Source organism: Lithobates pipiens, unplaced genomic scaffold (assembly GCF_037356315.1).
Source record: "Lithobates pipiens isolate NorthernLeopardFrog02 unplaced genomic scaffold, aLitPip1_a1.2 Scaffold_22, whole genome shotgun sequence".
NCBI classification, from domain to species: domain Eukaryota; kingdom Metazoa; phylum Chordata; class Amphibia; order Anura; family Ranidae; genus Lithobates; species Lithobates pipiens.
Window position 1 is genome coordinate 329,013,316 of NW_027507784.1, and position 14,502 is coordinate 329,027,817.

The 14,502-nt window shown below is 42.8% G+C and overlaps 1 protein-coding gene across 1 annotated transcript in view; it reads left to right on the forward strand.

The window, feature by feature from the left end:
* Positions 1-13,826, forward strand: part of IGFBP2 (insulin like growth factor binding protein 2) — a 157,049-nt gene extending 143,223 nt beyond the window's left edge. The window contains exon 4 of the mRNA XM_077449638.1: positions 1,818-13,826. Within this exon, the coding sequence (XP_077305764.1) occupies positions 1,818-1,973 (156 nt within the window). The 3' untranslated portion in view covers positions 1,974-13,826. The remainder of the gene's footprint in view (positions 1-1,817) is intronic.
* Positions 13,827-14,502: the final 676 nt, after the last annotated feature.

Sequence of the window (14,502 nt, forward strand, 5' to 3'; positions counted from 1 at the left end):
TAGTAGAACCAACTGCCTTCAGAAGTCAGGTAATTAGTAAATAAAGTCCACCTGTGTGTAATTTAAATACAGCTGTCCTCTGAAGCCCTCAGGACCTTGGTGAACAAACAGCATCATGAAGGCCAAGGAACACACCAGACAGGTCAGGGATAAAGTTGTGGAGAAGTATAAAGCAGGGTTAGGTTATAAAAAAAAAACATTCCAAGCTTTGAACATCTCATGGAGCTCTGTTCAATCCATAATCTGAAAATGGAAAGAGTATGGCACAACTGCAAACCTACCAAGACATGGCCGTCCACCTAAACTGACAGGCCGGGCAAGGAGAGCATTCATCAGAGAAGCAGCCAAGAGGTCCATGGTAACTCTGGAGGAGCTGCAGAGATCCACAGCTCAGGTGGGAGAATCTGTCCACAGGACAACTATTAGTCGTCTCTCCACAAATCTGACCTTTATGGAAGAGTGACAAGAAGAAAGCAATAGTTGGGAAAAAAAGCTCTAAGAAGTCCCGTTTGCAGTTTGTGAGAAGCCATGTGGGGGACACAGCAAACAAGAAGAAGAAGGTGCTCTGATCAGATGAGACCAACATTGTACTTTTTGGCATAGAAGTAAAACGCTATGTGTGGTGGAAAACCGAACACTGCATATCACCCTGAACACACTGTGAAACATGGTGGTGGCAGCATCATGTTGTGGGGATGCTTTTCTTCAGCAAGGACAGGGAAGCTGCTCAGAGTACATGGGAAGATGGATGGAGCCAAATACAGGGCAATCTTAGAAGAAAACCTGTTAGAGTCTGCAAAAGACTTGAGACTGGGGCGGAGGTTCACCTTCCAACAGGACAACGACCCGAAACATACAGCCATAGCTACAATGGAATGGTTTAGATCAAAGCATATTCATGTGTTAGAATGGCCCAGTCAAGGTCCAGACCTAAATCCAATTGGGAATCTGTGGCAAGACTTGAAAAATGCTGTTCACAGACGCTCTCCATCCAATCTGACAGAGCTTGAGATATTTTGTAAAGTAGAATGGGCAAAAATGTCCCTCTCTAGATGTGCAAAGCTGGTAGAGACATCCCCAAAAAGACTTGCATCTGTAATTGTAGAGAAAGGAGGTTCTACAAAGTATTGACTCAGGAGGGCGCCATACAAATGTACCCCACACTTTTCACATATTTATTTATTTGTAAACATTTGGAAAACCATTTATCATTTTCATTCCACTTCACAATTATGTGTCACTTTGTGTTGGTCTATCACATAAAATCCCAATAAAATACATTCAGGTTTTTGGTTGTAAACATGACAAAATGTGGAAAATTTTAAGGGGTGTAAATACTTTTTCAAGGCACTGTATCCACCACACGTTATTTTTGATACTAAATGGAATGCTTGGAAGTCCCGCAGCTCCTCGTTTTTGTCATAACGGTTATTTTTTTTCTGCTGTAACCATTTGTTGAGCTACCTTTTTTCTATCTTTCTTTTTTATTTTATTTATTTTTTTTATTATATGTCTTATATGACAAGCTTTATCTGTATCCTTAGATGATTCTATGACGGTATGGCCATATGGCTGTTTACGGTACATTGATTTTATTGTATTTCCTGGAAGCTTCTTGTTCTCTTTTATACTATTTTGTATGATGATGACCTTTTGTGTCATTTGTATTATTTTTTCATTCATGAAAAAAAAATAGTTTATTAACAAAAAAATACATTTAGTAATTATTGGCTGTCACACATGGGGGGGGGGGGGGGGGGGGAGCGGTAATTGGTAACTTTTACTATACTAATATATGTCATTGTTTACTTTTTTAGTGCAAGATGTCTGTGAACGGTCAGCGAGGCGAGTGCTGGTGCGTCAATCCCCAGAATGGAAAGCCGATCACTGGAGCACCCACCATCCGAGGCGACCCGGAGTGCCACCTGTATTATCCTGGCAACGAGGAGGAGCGCAAACAGCGTGCGCAGTAGTCGGCTTGCGCAACCACCAGCTAATATCACAGTGTCTGTATTTATACATAACGGGGGTTAAACTGACATAATATGACAGTTTTGAAAATGGGCTGGTTGAAGTGTAAGCTCTTTTGCTCAAACTTGTCTTGAGAAACCTTGCCATGTACCACCAGGACAAGACCGTCACTGTTTTGGCATCATTTGGAAGGGTGCCATTTCTATTTTTTTTTTTTTTATTATTATTATTTCTGTTAAACTATCCCAGTTTCAAAACTTCACCTGCATTACCCTACATGACAGATCTGGAGCCTAAGGACAAATGTAGACAGCCAATCAAACATTGCAGAAGTCATGTGACACTAGGTGCTCAAGTCTTGATCTGTTCTACACAAGCGGAATGCAGTAATGTTAAAATAATCCATGCGTTTCAGACACCTGGTCTTAAAGTGAATCTGTCACCCGTGTTACTTTCACTTGGTAAATTCATGCCTGCCTTGCTGAATAATCTTCAGTGGAAGAGCGGAAGTTTGTGCCCCTTTCTGTTGCAGAGTTGGGTGCTCTCAAATCTATAATATCATTGCAACATTCATTCAGACACTGACAGATTCGGCAAAAAAACATTACCTAATTACCCAATTACCGAATCTACTTGGTCAACTGTTTTTTTTTTTTGGGTGACAGGTTCTCTTTGAGATCCAGCCTAAATTGAATATTTCAAGCATTCATGCTTACATGTACAAATGCAACATACGTCTTCACAAACTAAACAAATGTTCCACACCATTGTTTAATTTTACTTTTAAATTATTGTATAAATGCCAGTTTGGATTGTACCACTGACAGGTCTTATTGCAGAAACCGCCATCTGATCAGCTGATCTCATGGTCTTTCCGGTGAAATGTTGTCAGTATATTGCATATAACCAGATATGTACAAGCTCTTCGAGCGTTTTAGGGAGTTTCAAATAAATCTCAGACCAGACCAAAGACACAAAGGGGTAAAGTGTACCTGTCGTCGTGCACCATGAAATCCATCTTTCTGTAGGTCACTCTGATGCTTCTGTAAAATGCCCCAATCGTTTAACCATGAAATTGGGTGGGGGTGGGGGGAAGGCATATTTCCTCCCCACGTGCTTGATCAGGGGACAGAATGTGTTCCACCACCCTGAATGGATACCATGTACCATTTTATACCTTTTTCCTTGTACTTTCCTTCCTGGTTCTTTCCTGGTTCTGTTTTTACTTTCTTTCATTCTCACGTCATTTTTTATTTATTTTTTGTTTTCTTCTTTTTCCCTTGCTGCCTTAATTTTTGTCCAACTTATCACATCTATCTCCCTTTTCTTTATTTATTGTTTTTGTTACCTTACTTCCCTCTCCCTTTACCACCTAGCTCCCCCTTTTCATCCCCTCCCTTTTCCTTTACTCTTACCCTCTCACTTTCACTTACCACTTTTCTTTTCCATTGTCACTTCCCTCTCTCTTGCCATTTTCCTTTCCCTTGCCACTTCTCTCCCTTTTCCCTTACTCCTTCCCTCACACTTTTCCTTCCGTTTCCCCTTACACATTCATACTTTTCCTTACCGTTTCCATTTTTTATGCCACTTTCCTCTCCCCTTTCCCTTTCCACTTCCATCTTCCGCTTTAGTTTTCCTATCCATTTCTCTTCCACTTAAATCTCACTTATCTTTTTCCTCTCCGTTTTATCTCCTTTTCTCCTACCTTACCACTTCCCTTGCTCTAACCACTTTCTCTCATCACTTCCCTCCTCTTTTCCCTTACACCTTCCATGTTTCTCTTTCTTACCACTTCCCTCTCCCTTTCCTCTTCCCTCCCTCTCAACACTCCCCTTTCCCTCCCTTGTACTCCTTTCTTACCACTTCCTTCCCTATTACCACTCATGACTTCCCTTTGTCTTACTCTTACCACTTGCCTTTTCCTCTCCCTTACCACTCCCCTCTCCCTTTCACTTACCACTTTCCTCTCCTTTTTCCACTTCCCTCTCTTATACTTTGCTTTCCCTTTTACGTCCCTCTCCCTTTCCCTTCCCTCCCCCTCAACACTCCTATTTCTTTTCCCTCTACTCTTTTCTTGCCACTTAACTCGCCTTTACCACTTCCCTCTCTCTTACCGCTTAATCTTATCACTTCCCCTTTCCTTACCCTTGCCACTTCCCTTTTCCTATCTCTTACCACTCCCCTCTCCCTTTGTCTTAACACTTTCCTCTCCTTTCCCACTTCCCTCTTTTATACCACTTTCCTTAACCTTACCACTTCCAATTCCCTTTTACTTCCCTCTCCCTTTCCCTTCTTTCCCCCTCAACACTCTACTCTTTTCTCATCACATCCCTCTCTTACCAGTTACTTCTTCCTCTTTCTTACCATTTTCTTCTCCTTTCCCATTCCCCTTTCCCTTACCAGTTTCCTCTTCCTTTCCCACTTCCCGCACCATTGCCCTTCCCAGCACCCACTCCCTTACCTGTAGAATCTTGCTATGGTTTACTGCAGAATAGTTTCCAGTTACTGAATGCCTTCTGACAATACTCATGAAAACAACAAGGAATCAGGCTATTTGATTTCTTTCTGTCCTCACGAGTCAGTTTCTTACCCCCTCTGTAGCTGGAGGCCTTCATGCTTCTACAAAACCAAGATAACACCATACCATGTAAATGGACCACCAAGTGTGAAATGTAGAGTGGTATAAAGGAAGCCTTTACTGAGAAATACATTGTTACATGCTGCTTCTCTACCTCTTCTTGAACCTCTGGATTTAGATCGTTAGTTAATGACCCAAAACAAGTCTGTTGATAATGACTTCCAGCTTTGTATTAACTATCTTGGCCTCTACTTGTTCCAGGTCATTGAGTTAGTATTAAAACCAGAGAGTCAGCATAACAACCAGGCAAGTAGTCATTTTATGGCAGCCTTCATGTTTCTCAGGAAAGTTTACTTTAACAAATGCCAGGGTGTAAAAATATTGTTTTGGCGCCCGGCTAAATATGGAAACCATCTCCTGCTAGTTGTACTAGTATTTGAAGCTTGCGATTGGAGTTCCTGCTGTGCGATTGGAGTTCCCATTGTGTCCAACTGATTCCAGGGCCATGTTCTTGCTGCTTTGCCCATGCTGTCTACCTCCTTTAATAGACAGTATTCTAAAGCCATCAATAATCAGAAAAGGGAAAGTCATTCAGGGGAAACCAACAGATGCAATGTGGACGTATTATTGTTTATGGTGCTGGAATGATTGTGGGTCTATTTTGCTGCTTTAAACTCGTTGAGCCTGTAATTGTCCTAACCACTTAGCTGATCATATTGTTAAGACAAAATCAATTGTTTGCAATCTCCAGTGTTCTTTTGGTTGACAGCATTTCTTATTGTGCCTGGAATATTATCATTGCCTTAAAAAATTACATAGTTAGGTTGAATAAAAGGCACAAATCCATCTGTTTCAACCAATAGATATAAAGGAATAAGCAGATATAGAACTTCCTTTTACACAATCCTTTACACACTGGCAAAAAAAAATAACTCTATAAAGCATGGTCCAATTTGCTCCAGCAGTGAAAGAATATTCCTGATCTTCCAAGGCCATCAGATATTTCCTGGATTAACCATTCCTGGTGATAATTCTTATAAATGTTGATATTCAGTTATTGTTTGTGCATTTATGAATGCATCCAATTCTTTTTTTAAAACAATCTACTGAGCTGGCAGGAACCAGCTCCTGAGGGAGTCTATTCTACATTTTCACAGCTCTTACTATGAAAAAGCCTTTAGGTGTGTGGAGATGAAAAGAGTGCCCCTTTGTCCTCTGTAATGACCTAAAGGGGCTAAGTCAACACCAAGTTCACTATATGAACCACTTATGTATTTATACATAGTGATCATATTCCCCCTTAATCACCTCTTCTCAAGAGAGAATAAATTCAGTTCAGCTAATTGCCCATTACACGCTATTATTAAGCACAACCAAGGTTCTGTGATACTTTAGGGTTCCTCCAGGCTTTGCTAGGGGTTCCTTAAGCTCAACGAGGCATCTGTGGTATCTTAGCCCTTGTACACACGGTCGGAGAATCTGTCGGAATGAGTCTTATCGGACCGTGTCGTCAGATAATCCGACTGTGTGTGGTATGCATCGGACTGATTCCATCCGAATCTCTGTCCGACCAAATTTTCCAACATGTTGGAAAGATTTCTCGACCAACTGGGCCGGACGGACCTAATCCGATCATGTGTAGAGCATTTTCATCGGACCAAGTGCCACGCATGCTCAGATCAAATTCCTACATCAAAGCTATTGGCTACTAGCCTGAATGTAGTCCCATCGTAACGAAATTACGCCATCACGTTCTGAAAGATCGGATTTTTCGCCAACTCGGCCTGACCGTGTGTATGCAACAGTTTCGGACACAATCCGTCGGACTAAATCCGACGGACAAAATCCAACGGATTTGGTTGCCAAAATCTCCGACTGTGTGTACGTGGGCTAAGAGTTCATCCAGAGGTTGCTTGGGGTTCCTTAAGCTCAAGTGGGGTTCTGTGGCCCCATGGTGTTCCTCCAAAGGTTGCTAGGGGTTCCTTGGGCTCAACCAGGGTTTTGTGGTACCTTAGGGTTCCTTCAGAGTTTACTAGGGGTCCCTTAAGCTCAGCCAGGCATCTGTGGTACCTTAGAGTTCCTCCAGAGGTTGCTAGGGGTTCCCTAAGCTCAACTATGGTTCTGTGGCACCCTGGTTTTCCTCCAGAGGTTGCTAGGGGTTCCTTAAGCTCAATCATGGTTAAGTGGCACCCTAGAGTTCCTCCAGAGGTTGTTATGGATTCCTTGAGTTCAACTACAGTTCTGTGGTACCTTAGGGTTCCTCAAGAGGTTGCTAGGGGTTACTTGATGGATTCTGCATTGTTCTAGAGAGCCATCACCAGTTTGCAAAGGCAGCTGCATGATACCAATGATATTTTTAGATGTTAAAGAGGAAGTAAACCCTGATGAGTTTACTTCCTCTTTTATTCCCTGCAAAGGCAAAGCATAATGGACTACTATGCATCACATAGTAGCCCATTATGTGTCACTTACCTGACACAGGAGCCAGCGAAGTCACCGCTGTCCCCTGTAGTCCGCTGCATCCATCTTGTTGGTGGGGTCTCGCAGCTCCGCCCTGTCATTCGGCGAAGCCGCGATGACGTCACTCCCGCGCATGCGCACGGGAGTCGACATGCGCGGCAGCTCCATTCTTGGAAATGCCGCGCTCAGTGCGCCTGCGCGCCGCTGTCTACGGCGCATGCGCCGTAGACAGCGGTGCCCGTTTTCGGGCAAATATCTCCTAAACCATATAGGTTTAGGAGATATTGCTTGGACCTACAGGTAAGCCTTAATCTAGGCTTACCTGTAGGTCAAAGTGGTTTGTAAGGGTTTACAACCACTTTAAGTGGTATTGTGACCACTACTGTAAAGGGGACTGTTTTCCCACTGACCACCAAAGTAAGAAGCTTTTTTTCCCCCTGATTAGCAGTGAATTAGCAGAGGTTCCCCAGCACTTGAAAATTATTTAAAGGGTTCTTCTAGGGTAAAAAGTTAGGGAAAGGCTGATTTCAAGTAATAGTCCACTAGAACTATACAGTTTGGAGGTCAGTCAGTCTCAGCTCAAGGAACTCTGAGCAACCTCTGAGGGAACCCTACAGTTCTAAAGAACCCTGGTTGAGAATGGCTGGTCTAGCGGAACACCCAAATCCTTCTGGATTTTTGACATTTTCACTTTAGAATCAAAGCAAAAGGAGCACTAAAAGGTGTGCTGCAGCAGAAGGAGTGAGAATCCACAATGTGTCAGCAGGACATCCTTGAACTCTTGTGTAAAAATCTCACTGCTTTATTCTCAAGAATTCTAAGAAGCAAGTGGGTCATTTAATCTGCTCACTTGCACCTATAACCCTTTGAAAACTTTGTAGATATTTTTGGTTCAGTGTTTTTAAAAGTGCTGCTTATTAATGATTGTTCCAAAGAGCTTCCACTCACTCATTTCCCGTGTATTCTGTTAATGTTATGCTCTGTATCCCTGTGCTGGTGCGCTTTTATTAGATACGATTGTATAGTTCCCTGCGGGGAAGATTTTCTGATAGGCGCCCAGCCCGTCATAATTATTTCCACACAATCACGGTGCTCGGAGAGTCCTGTCTATGCACATCTCTCCTGCCTCATTATGTGCGTCTGCAGATTTTATATGCCGCCTCAGCAATCTAAGCTAGGTTTAACTATCTGTCTCTGTGTTCTTTCTATACCCTCTCACTGCACATTGCAGGGACTTCCATATTATCTGTAATCTGGATATTGACCATTAGGTGTTGCAAACCTTTTTTTCTATATTACAGGATACTTATACTCTTTATGGCCAAAGGTTTGTGATCATCTGACCATCAAACCTATATAACCATGCTGGATATTCTATTCCAAAACCATGGACATTGATATGCCCCTCTCCCCCATCCTTACAGCTATAATAGCCTCCACTCTTCTGGGAAGGCTTTCCACAAGATTTAGAAGCATGTCTGTGGAAATCTATGCTCACTCAGCCCCTAAACACAAAGAGAGCATTTACGAGGTCAGACACTAATGGGAAAGTTTCCAATCCACTTTATCCAAAAGGTGTTCCATAGGGTTGAGGTCATAGCTATGTGCAGGCCTATCAAGCTCCTCCACACCAATCTCACAAAACCATTTCTTCACGTAGGTGTTGAATGAGAAGACCTAAATCATCCCAAAGATGTTTAGTATTTAGTATAGTTTTAGTATAATTGAAGTTAGAGCCCTTTTCAAGGCAATTGAGTTCCTCAACCCAATCTCACCAAGTCATGCCTTTATAGAGATGTCAGTTGAGAAGACCTTGTTCATTCCAATTCATCCCAAGGTGTTTTGTATGGTTGAGCTCAGGCTCTGTACAGGCCACTTGAGTTATTCCACTCAAACTCACCAAACCATTTCTTTATGGAGATGTTGATTGAAAAGACCTGGGTCATTCCAATTCATAGTTTCATAGTTAGTAAGGTTGAATAAAGACACCAGTCCATCCAGTTCAACCTGAGTGAGTGTCTACAATTGTCCCTGTACATTGCACACTCACATCGGTCCCTACCCTCAAGGAGCCCACAATCCAAGGTCCCCATTCATATACTAGGGCCAATTTTGGACAGAAGCCAATTAACCTACCTGCATGTCTTTGGATTGTGGGAGGAAACTGGAGTACCCGGAGGAAACCCACGCAGGCACAGGGAGAGCATGCAAACTCCAGGCAGGTAGCCAATCTCACCAAATCATGCCTTTATGGAGATGTTAGTTGAGAAGACCTTGTTCATTTCAATTCATCCCAGGATGTTTTGTATGGTTGAGGTCATGCTTTGTACAGGCCACTCGAGTTATTCCACTCAAACTCACAAAACCATTTCTTCAAAGATAGGTTTGGATGAGAAGACCTGGCTCATTCTAAATCACCCCAAAGGTTTTTTAGCATAGTTGAGGTTAAGGCCCTGTTGGAGGCACTCGAGTTCTTCCACCCATTCTCACCAAACCATGTCTTTATGAAGATGTTGGTTGAGAAGATCTTGTTAATTCCAATTCATCCCAAGGTGTTTTGTATGCTTGAGGTCAGGACTCTGCCAAGCACTGCATCCTGCAAGGAGGTCCTACAGTATGTACCCCCATACCCAGCAGCCCTGAATATAGCCTAAGGGCTGCCATTTGGCAATGGCTTAGCTGGTGTGGCAAAGGTGAGGATAAGCCTGTTGGTAATGAAGGGTGCTTTCAAGAAACTCTGTTGTTTTGCCATTGCCTTGCTTTACCTGTTTGACCATAAACATTTTTCCCGGTATCTTCTTCTTCCCCGCGCTCCTGTAAGTGCCTCACTTCCTGTCTTGGAACTACGCCATTCATTATCTCATGGAAGAAACGGATCTTAAGGCCTCTAAAGCAATAATGTTTTCCAATGAACTAAGTCTTTAAAAATAGAAGACTTCCTGCAGCTTCCCTTTGGCACCCCTAAAAAAAGAAAAAATACAAACATCAGGTATAGGGAGAATGCAAAGACCCCTCCCACGAGGAGCTGTTTAGGGACTAAACAACCAATCACAGGGCCAAGCCACTGTCAGAAAGGGGAGTGCCTAAGCCTATGCAAATACCTAATTTAAGAAAAAGCATTTGCATTGGATAACGTCTGAGCTCTGTGGAGGAACAAAGGAAAGGCTACCCTTTAGAGCTGGACAAAAAAAAAAAAACTTTAGGTATTGGGTGAATGCAAACACTTCCTCCCACAAGGTGGTGTGTAATACCTAAACAACCAATCACTGGGCCAAGACCCTGTCAGGTGGGAGTGTGCCTAAGCTTATGCAAATACTGAATTTAGACTCTGTGGGGGAGAGGTGGGACCAAAGGAAGGGTTCACTATGGGTTCATGCTAAGTATGTCCCAATATAATATAATAATAAACTAATAGAAAAGAAAGTCAACTAAATTCCTTAAGACAATATTTCTGCAATCATTTAAAGAAATGTCAAAACATGAAATCCACTAATATGCAGTAATGAAAATGCTTAACCAAGTCTACATCACGTGTCTTGCAACTCTGAAGGCCTAGCTTGCATTGAAACCTTTTTGGTGCAGGCTAGTCATTGCAGACTGTGTGATCTGAGCCAAAAGTGAACTCAGAATGTATACAATGTATTTTTACAAGTATCTATAACTCAGTAGTACAGTTGGGTAACCTGACCACCTGCAACCTGCAGATTGGACTATGAAGGAACACGGCCATCCTGCTAGGGTTCTCCCCTTGCCCTCCGCTAAGCAAGTTGGGAGCAATGCAGTAGAGCCCATTGGCCCCCCAGTGCTGGCCCGCTCCCTTACAGCCAGAGTCTTAGGGGTCTATTTATAAAATACATGCATAACTATTATTCCAGCAAAATTGCATGTACCTTTGTTCTGTGCAAATTAACCAGCATTCACTCCTTGGTTTAACCCCTTAACCCCTTTGAAGCCAGGAACTGTGGCTGTTGTGCAAATGGGGCAAAATTGAATGTTCCTAAAGTATTTTTCTCTTCTGAATGAATTTTCTTAGGCTACTGCTTTAGGATATTTTCTTTTCTGTTCGAATGTTGATGGACTATTTTCTCTTATGGTTAAATGTTCTTAAGCTGTTGCTTTAAAGTGGTTCTAAAGCCTTAATGTTTTTTCACCTTAATGCATTGTATGCAGGGCTGGGAGGGACGGCAGCCCTGGGGGCAATGGTTTATTGCAGGGATGGGGGCTTCTGGTGCCATTTGCTTCTGTTACAAGGCTGACAGGAGTCGTGACAGCGACATAAATGCTAACCCTAACTAAGAGGGAAGGGGTGCCCAGTTTGGGATCTTTGCCCTGGGTGACGGATGACCTTGTCCCGACACAGATTCTATGCATTAAGGTGAGCCTGAGCCTGATCCATTCCAGTGATCTGCACAAGAGCAGCAGCTCTCACTGCCGTCTTCCTCCTCTCTGGGCAGATTGATCAATCAAATGCTGTGCTGAGTGAGTGGGGTCAGGGCCGAGCCGACCGCACTGTGTTAACACATGCAGACAGGGTGGAGAGCACACATGGGTGCCCCCATGAAAAGTTACTTTCCATGGGGGTACTTGCTGAAGAGGAGGAGCCTGGAGCACTGTTGGGGGACTACAGAAGGGGAGGATCGGGCCAGTGGCGACTGGGGTTTTTTATTTGGGGGGGTGGCAAACAACCAAACCCCCCCTCACAGCAACTCAACCATGTCTGCCGGTTGGTCCAAGGGCACTTACCCCATCTAGGCGGAGGGAATCCGAGGAGCAGTGGCAGGGATCGGGCATCTGAGGAGTGGTGGCTGGGATCGGGGATCCAGGCATCGGCAGGGATCAGGCACCCAGGCATCAGTCAGTGGCTCTTCTCCTCCTCGCTTCCGCAGTGCATCTCCTCCCCTCCTCCTAGGCATCCAATATCCAATAGGATCGCCTGTACTTTCAGCCAATTGGGTAACGCATGAATAGGGGGTGGCTGCGGCTGCCATGGATAGATTAATGCTATTCATGAATCTATCCATTGCATATAGGGGGTGGCCTGGAGAGAGGGCGGTGTCTGGGCACCCCTAATGGATGGCCTGCCCCTGATCGGGGCTACTCTGTGCAAAACCACTGCACAGAGCAGGTAAGTATGACACGTTTGTTATTTTCATTGTAAAAAAAGTAGCTTTAATGTTGCTTTAAGCTATTTTCCCTTCTGGTTGAATGTGTTAGGTTATTGGTTTAGGCTATTTTGGTTGAATGTTGTTAGGCTATCGTTTTGTGCTATTTTCTCTTCAGGTCATAAGTTCCTGCTATTTTCTCTTCTGGTTGAATGATCATAGGCTATTTTTTTTATTTTATGTTAATTTTGGTTGACTGTTCTAAGGCTATTGTACGAGGCTTATTTCTCCTCTATTCGAACGTTCTTGAGTCTATTTTCTCCTCTGGTCGAATGTTCATAAAATATCGTTTGACTATTTTTGGTTAAATGTTGTAAGACTATTGTTTTGGGCTATTTTTCTTTCTGATTGAACATTCTTAGACTATTATTTCTCTAGGGTTTAAATGTTCTTGGGTTATTGGGGGAATGTTACATTTATCCTGCAAAAGAAAATGTAACCTCTTTGCGGCCTCTCTGCGGCTGGGCCTTGGCGCCGAGCGGGTGAATATTTGCGTGCAATAGTGACAATAGTGCTGTGCCAAGAGCATGCGCCCTGCGTGCTCCCAGTACAGTGACTGGCAGCTTATGGAGACAACCAATTATGGCGGTCATATGACCATAAGTCCCGCCCCACCTCTTGCCACAGCAAACCCCAGTAGTCGGGGGCCAGTCGTTAAATATCATAAAAATAACATTTCACGCATTTATTATCACACAGGTATTATCTGCAAGTTTTGCATGAATGCTGGTACATTTTCACAGCAGATTTGTTTTTAAATAGACCCATTAGGGGTGTATTTATAAAAAAAAATTGCATAGCTCTTTCTCCATCAAAACTGCATTTAACTTCTTCCTGTATGAACAGGTCAAAATCAAATGTTCCCAGGCTATATTCTCTGCAGAAAATACTTATAGCCAGTAGATGGAGCTGAGGAGCATATGTATTCCCTATGATGGTCAGCACCATCTAGTGGCCATAGTGCAGTATTTTCCCCATTCACACATTCAATTTGCAGAGAAAACAGCCTGAGACCATTTTATTTTGACTCATTCTTACAGAATATATAGTCCAACATTTTTTTTTTTTTTGTATAAATACACTCTTTAGTGTGTCAGGCATTAAAGCAAACTAATGCAAAAATAAAAATCAGGTACTCACACTGGCAGTATTTAGAAATATTTTTATGATTTTTTATCATTTTTTAATAAATACATGATTTCATTTAAGTGTGTTTAAAAAAAAAAAATCTGCTTTAAAGTCAAATTACTTACCCAGCATGCAGCAGGCACACTTAGTTCTGATTGACTTATTCTACCAAAAATGATCAACGTCTGCTCAGAAATTCACCAGGAACATTTGTACGTGTCACCATCAGATGATCGATGTACTATCTCGTCTTTGTGTTTTTATACTCATTAATTATACCATCTTTTTGTATTGTTTATATTGTATCCACATATTATGGGAGAAGGGGGTTGCCGTACTTCTCAGATCAACAACAAGCAACCCGCCAAAGTCACCATCTAAAAATGATTTTTATTTTATTCCATCTACCTCCTCACTGAGACACCGTTCAAGGTGAGGGACAATATCTTTGGACCTGTTATACGTATACGTATAAAATAAAACTTGTCACTCGTGTTTATTGCTCAATAAAAAGAGGAAATATGTAATTGGTGTTTTTTGTGATTATTTCATCATTTCGATTTCAGGAATCTTAAAGGCAATGTTTTTTTTTTTTTTTTTAATAAGAAACATGTCATACTTACCTGCTCTGTGTAGTGGTTTTGCACAGCTCAGCCCCAATCCTCCTATTCTCAGGCCCCTAGACGGCACTCCTGGCCCCTCCCCTCGCTCCTGAGCCGCCGCTTTGTGTGTCCGTTCACACACAGAGCTGTGGCTCGGCCCTACCCCCTCTCTCTCTTCTGATTGGCAAAGGATGCATTAAGGTAAAAAAAAAATGTTGCCTTTAGAACAGGGATATTCAATTAGCGGACCTCCAGCTGTTGCAAAACTACAAGTCCCATCATGCCTCTGCCTCTGGGTGTCATGCTTGTGGCTGTCAGAGTCTTGCTATGCCTCATGGGATTTGTAGTTCTGCAACAGCTGGAGGTCCGCTAATTGCATATCCCTGCTTTAGAACCACTTTAAAGTGCATCTAAAGCCATTTTTTTTAGCTTTGGATAGAGAGGTGAGGGTTAGAACCACTGTTGGGTTTTCTGTCTGTGACCCCGCAGAGAATGAGTTGATGGGGAAAGTAAAAGTTAATTTGTTAGGCAGAGGTGGGATAGGCTTCCCTGAAGAGATGAGTTTCCATGGATCACCTAAAGGAGGATAGAGAAAGATAAA